General features: G+C 39.6%; 1 protein-coding gene across 1 annotated transcript; it reads left to right on the top strand.

The window, feature by feature from the left end:
* Window positions 1-367: 367 nt before the first annotated feature.
* LOC145503403 (uncharacterized) lies at window positions 368-5,179 on the top strand. The gene is made up of 4 exons (XM_081482863.1): window positions 368-404; window positions 3,131-3,269; window positions 3,821-4,072; window positions 4,834-5,179. Exons 1-4 carry the CDS (start codon window positions 368-370, stop codon window positions 5,177-5,179), a joined length of 774 nt encoding a protein of 257 aa, XP_081338989.1.
* The last annotated feature ends 1,614 nt before the right edge of the window (window positions 5,180-6,793 follow it).

The following is a 6,793-nucleotide window of genomic DNA, read 5'->3' as shown; positions in this document are numbered from 1 at the left end:
GAGTAAACGAACCTCACATGGCAAACGCTACACGTGGTTATAAGGAAGTCTGCATCGAAACCTGATACGCAGAATGTGACTCTATCCAGGATTCAATGCGAGGAGCACACAGTCACGTTATACAACAAGCTACTGAACAGCACCTTTGAAAACTCTTAGAACCTCACAAACAGTGGGGAATTCATTTACGTCCGTGATTCTACAACTGTCCCAAGGTCCACGCATATATTCAATAGCAGAACGGCTTTCTTCTTTGTGTTAAATAACAAGGAAAGCAATTGAAGTAACGGTATTCGTCAGACAGATTGAAGATCAGTCTTCCGCTTCATCGTTCGTTTCATTGGTGATCTTTTCAGATTTCAGCGCGATGATAATTTTCATCGTTGCAGCTGCTGTGGCTTTAGGTAAGTAAAATCTCTTGCGGTCTATATTTGTTCAGAACGCTCACATGCTGTCATCGGAAACTGGTATATTCTATATTAAACACACATGCAACTCGTCCACAACGACGCCGACAGTTTTCCAATGTAATTTTTAAAAAATCAAAATGGGTAGTTAATTGAATTTTTTAAAGTAACAAAATATGAAACTAAACATGAGCGACTAGCAGGGCTCTATCATTGAAAAGTAAAAAGGAACGGTGCCATACTCCTAACTGAATGTAATAAAACAAGCTTGAATCAATCACCATCGGCCGTCCTGCCAGACTGTGTCGATCGCTCTGTGACTCCAGCGAGGATCTATAGCTACTTCAGACATATTAATTTCCTGTTCTATCCCACTCTTAACTATCCTTCTTTAGTTTATCTCATCAAACATCTTAAATCTTTGAAAAATATCGCTAGTCATATACTAGGAAGTAATAGGTCATGTGGCTTTATCGGTTTGAATTTCCTGAGCAACAGGAAAATGTCTTTCAGGCATGTTTTGTCGTTGCATTTGTAGTCTCCTGAATACCCATATTAAACCTTAATGAACACTACAGTGATAAATCACCACTCCCTAATATTACATTGCTATGACAACTCCTGTATTTCCTTTATCAGCTCAATTTTATAGCGCTTAACCAACTTTTCTTTTTCATTCTACTATATTTAAGTCGCCCAGACGGAATCAAAATATTTTGAAACTACTCCGAGCTTTCGCGACCGTCACGGCGCCCAAGCTCGTTCCCAGGGTCCTCTCTCTTCCTCCCTCGTTGCGGCTGGTTACTTGCCGACATGCCAACCAAACCCGCACTAAACCCGTGGCTTGTCCGCGACAGGTTTTTTTCATGTTGCTATGCTATGGCAACAGTATTTCTCTTTCAGTCTTTATTTACCCTATTTGTTGTAAGTTACAAGATTTCATGAAATTAACTTAAGGACTGGAGCTCTCAGCAAACCCTTATGAACTTTTCGAGGGAAATCCTCATCAGTTCCAGATTCTTCCAAATTACACGTTCGCTGTTATACAAGATATCCTTGTCCTTACGATTTGCTTTTAAAGTTTTCTTAAGCAACTTCGTAGTTCATTTTAGTATGGAATAGTTCTAACTACTACAAAAGCCTTAATGGACTGTGTTACCCCCACACCCCGTCCCCCCCTCCCTTCATCCCCGCCTTGGGTTATGCGTTTGCATCACGTCTGAGATTCATTTTTCGATTCCCCGTCAATCAATCAATCAATCAATCAATCAATCAATCAATCAATCAATCAATCAATCATTTGTTAGGCTGAAGAATGAACATGGATTTTGGATTTAGGTAGCTGGCAGTAATTACTAATGGGTCCTCCAGGGGGAATAAAATGTTTCCTTCATCCCTTGAAAATTTCACTTTTACTCCATTGTTCCCTGTTAATAAATTCTATTGTTCCCCATTTGTTTTTTGGTCAAAGTTCCCTTAATGGTAGAAACGTGATCCCTTTTTCCCTCAGATTAATCCCAAAAATATTCCTTGTTCCGTTGAAATACATGATCATGTTCCCTTACTCCCCCAAACCCCTGCGAGGCCCCATATAATAAACTGGTCACTCAGTCCGCGGATAGTTTGCTTCAATAGGCCATTTTCGTATTCTGGGTATTAGACTGGAACTAGCTTGCAATGAAGGCCCTTGCAGGGGAATATTATTAAAAAGAGATTAAGACGGAACCCGCCAGAAGTTTGAGTAACATGTACAAGTGGACAAAAACGTAGCACCGAGATTATTTACATCGTATTGCAAACTTCTGTACGACTGTTTTAAATATCTGCTAAACACCAAACACCAAACGTCGAAAACGAATGTTGAGCTTCATTTGAAACACTTGAAAGTACTGGTGAAATGGAACTGATGATGAAAGATGAAAGAATTACACTGGCTTCCTGTTTCTGAACGCATTAAATTCAAGAGTATATTACTTACCTTTACGGCTCTTCATCAACAATCTCCTGTCTACATTCAAGATCTAGTAACGTACTACCAACCTTCCAGAATCCTCCGACCATCACACTTACTACTTCTTAACCCCACGAATTTTCACCTGAAGCTGTATGGCTCTCGAGCTTTTGCTGTTTCCGCTCCTGAACTCTGGAACAATCTACCTGTTTCTATCCGCTCATGTGACAATCTAAGTTCTTTTAAATCTAAACTCAAAACTCATCTTTTTAAGAAAACTTATTATTCTTAGCAATTTTTACTTTTTATTACTTTCTTAAATGCATATTTTTAATTATTAAGATTAGTACAGCTCATTTTGGCGAATTGTACAGCGCCTAGAGCAGGCATGGATAGGCGCTATATAAATATTTATTTATTTAGTTTATTTTATGAAATTTTGTCTGTGTTTACACAAGTTCTCTGAACTTAGCTTTGAAATGTTTCTTCTCTCGTTCCCATGGGAAACTGTTTTCGATGTTATTTCAGGCAATTATTTATGTATTAACTTTAAGAAAATGTAAAAATGACCGTAAAATACTTAAAATTATTAAGGTACCAGATTTTTGTGCACTAAAACCTGAAATTGCTCGAGTTTCTATCGGATTACGTCTTAATGTCATTTGCATTTTAAAAGCTCCCCGAATTAGCCTCAGCTGTAAACTAGTTCCAGTCCAATACCGAGAATACGAATATGGTCAGTTGACTGGTTTATTGCTTGGTTGATATTTAGGATGTCTGCAGCAGTTCAAGTGTAATGCAGAGCTGCCATCAGTTGGCAAATGTCCCTTCATGGAGTATTACTGCACTCTGCGAGAGTACGAATCTCACTTCTTTAAAGCACTGTACACCGACCCCAGTGCAGATTGTGGGTAAGTTTGTACAGTCATATCACAAATTTCATTCAATTTTCACATAACTGCTTTGCCTCCCATTTCGTAATTTTGAAAAATCTGGTGACAGTAATTATTTCTTTGTACTATATTGCCGGTTTTCATGTGATGTCACCATTTTCCAAACTTGAAAATTATAAATCCTTCCGAAGTTTTAGTTTCACCAGATACAAGACCTTCTAAGCACTTGACGATTAGGACGTGTAAGCCCGATAGGGTTCCTCATTTTGTTATAGAGTACTTGAATTTCCAAGTTTATGCCTTGCGTGACATTAAAATGGGGCCTCGCGAAGGCTCTCGCGTAGGTCAAAAGTGGAGTTATCGCTCAATTTTTGTAACTGAACAGCTCTTGCACTAGAGGAATTATTAATTTCAATGTGTCGAAACTCTAGAGTAATAACTTTTCGTTTCAGCAAAACTCAATGACAGATCTTTTTGTTACTTTACGGCTGCTATGCATGTTGGTGCCCCTTGGAAGGGCAGTAACATGGCGTCTCATACAAGGCTCATAATGCTTTCGTTTATTTAAGGCTCCAATTTTGGATCATGTACTACCGATTCTTAAGTAAGAGCGACAGCTGTTTAAGTAATACAAAAAGACTGGAAATGGCAAACATTAAGGAGGTCCAGTCGCTGTACTGCAGTGGTTTAGACCTGGAGATACCTCTTCTGTCGTCACTATCTTCTTGCTCTGACACGCACAAGAACAAAGTTGACCAGTGTATAAGTGATTTCGCGGCAACTTTTATCGATAAAAATCGGACGCTGGAGTCATTATGCAGGTATGAAATTTCATGTTTTCTTTTTAATTAGTATTTGTGACTTTCTTCCTAGACGCTAATAAAGTAAACAATTTTCTGTCATATACGCTCATATCCGCTGGCAAAAGGTAAGGTCTGCTTCGAGCCAAGTGGCTTATCAGGCCGGTGTCTTATCTCCAGCTTCTGTTGCACGAAGCGACTAGGAGTATTTCCACTCCTCTCTGGATGGGATGCTGGTCTATCGCAGGGTTACCCCCAGCATTAAGTTCGCCGGTACCCATTTATACACCTGGGGGGAGAAGGAGACTGTGAGAGCGAAGTGTCCTGCCCAAGAACACAACACAATGTCCCGGCCAGGGCCCGAACCTGGACTGCTCGATCCGGATTCAAGCGCACTAACCCGCTGAGAACATAAAAATAAAGAAAGAACCCTGTACAGTTGACTTACACTACAAATATCAATGCAGCGCTATTGGTCGTTGAACTTGGTTGGTGAACCGACGAAGGGCACTGCAATAAACCCGTCCGCTGAAACTGAGCGCGATTCACATTAAATGATTAAGGCTATATTGTTTTTTTCCTTTCTTCATAGAGAGAACACAGAAACTAGGGTCGATCACATCCCGTAAGCGGACAGTCTTGGAGTAGAAAACGTCATGTCCACTAATAGGAGACCTTTCCGCTGCTAAGAGGCTAAAAAGAAGGCGTTTGTCTATGTGGAAGGTTCCACCTCCCTGTCACAACTTTTCCTTTTTTCTTTTGGTTTGTTTTCATCCAAATAGGAACCGTGGTAAAGCCAAAATGTGTGCAGTCCTGGCGTGGCAGACATTTTGCAATCAGTCAGATGTGGCAGACGCTATATTTAAAGAGGTCATTGGTACCTTCAATCCGTATTGTAAAAACGACAAAGACCCCTGGGCAGTGGAAAGTGATCTGTGTTCCAGTTACAGAATACCTTATCGTAATCCTGAATGCGGTAGTTGTCCAGTTAAACCTAAAACATGTCTACCACGCCCACGGAAAAGCGCAGCAGGAATCGAACATGGAGTCCTTCACAATTTGCTGAATCTTTTACTCTATTTGACAGCAATTTTGTATATTTTTGATAATCTGCTGTTCAGAATGTAATATGTCGCTACCGTGTCTAAATAGACTATCGCTCTGAGGATTAAGTAGTTGGACAAGCGTGATATTTACAGTCATGCAGGTTGACTTCTGAGCATTTTAACTCCGTCAGTTAGCAATGACAATTTTATACTTAGCCAGCAAGTGATCGATATCGGAATAAACAGTTGTGTCGTCTGCGTACAACTATAAGTTTCCCAGAACGTATTGCCTTTGAGAGATCGTTTGTGAAGAGCGAGAATAGGTTAGGTCCCAGAACTGACCTTTCGGGTACTTGTGCGATATACACTGCGCATGTGTGTTAGTCGCATCCGTTGATTCCCACGAACTGTCTTCGTCCTGTGAGGTGGTATTTCAACCACTACCATATAAAGAGCGGTTTTAGCGATAAAGTGTGCCACAGGGTCGAAGGCTTTAGTGAAATAAACAGACAGTATTCCCAAAAAATAAATTTCTATCCCACTGTAGTCGTAATTAAAGGCAGTCTTGGCTAAGAAACAGTTTTGTTCCAATTCACAAGTTGATGTTCGCTTAAATAGGTTTCACTAGTAGTTATTCCCAAATGTACATTTTTACTTTGTTATTTTGTTTTCTTGACGCACCTGTAAACTGGCTGGTGCGTTCTGTAGTTCTGCTTGTTAAGTCTATAGGACTCACCGTTACCGCAGCTAAGTGTGCGAGCAAGTAAAATAAACTACGTCAATGTCTGTAATTGTTTGCCTGTTTTGAATGCTGGGCCTTTCACTTGATGGGAAATCATGACGTTATTGGTCGTAATTGTGAGGTTGTAATGTCTTAATGGTATTTTGGATGATACTTCTTGACGGGTAAATGGGATCTGGTAAAACGTCGGTAAAAAAAATCTTCTCAATCTAGAGGAATACAACTTAGCCAAAACAATCCCATGTTATACATTATACATGTGCTCTATTTTGGCAGTCAGTATATAGCTTAAATTATAAGGACGCAGGAAACTTTCTAACTTAATAGTTGCATTTTAGGCTAAAATAAAATGCCAAACTTAAACGTGGAATAAATTTCATACGCCTTTACTCGATCTTTTGGGATGCTACGCAAAATGGTATTTAAAAGTTCAATGCTAAGAGTCTCTGGTAGGTTCAATCTCTTAGAGAGTGAACCTACTAGAGTTTGTTCGTCATCCATCTATCCATTGATCGACGAAAAAAATGAGAGTTTACTCTTTCAAATTGGCCTTTACCTCGAAGTGTGTTAAAAAGGTTACATTTTGGTCTTTAAAATGCTATAAATTCATGAGGAAGTTATTGATTAGGCCGGTATTCGTAAGGACGGTTAGAAAGGCTGCAAATTACTGATCTGTAGTTTTTCCGATAAAGGCAAATCAATGATTTTTTTCTTTAATTAAACAATACGGTTACGCCATCCGCTTACACGGCGACGATGGAATAAATAATGAATAGTTTTGAAAACGCTGTCGAAAGTGGAGCGTTAAAAAAACGATACGGTTTCATGTGCTGTGTAAACTTGGATAACAGTGTCTTTTTGAAAACGGCTTCCGCTTGGCGCGAAACCATGCACTTTTTGTTACGGTTTCGAAAGGATGTAACCGTGTAGATTTGAACAGCGTCCGTGTAAAGA

This window comes from Orbicella franksi, chromosome 11 (genome assembly GCF_964199315.1).
Source record: "Orbicella franksi chromosome 11, jaOrbFran1.1, whole genome shotgun sequence".
In the NCBI taxonomy this organism is placed as follows: Eukaryota; Metazoa; Cnidaria; class Anthozoa; order Scleractinia; family Merulinidae; genus Orbicella; species Orbicella franksi.
The sequence above is the reverse complement of the archived record's forward strand: the minus strand, read 5'-3'. Positions and strand labels throughout refer to the sequence as shown.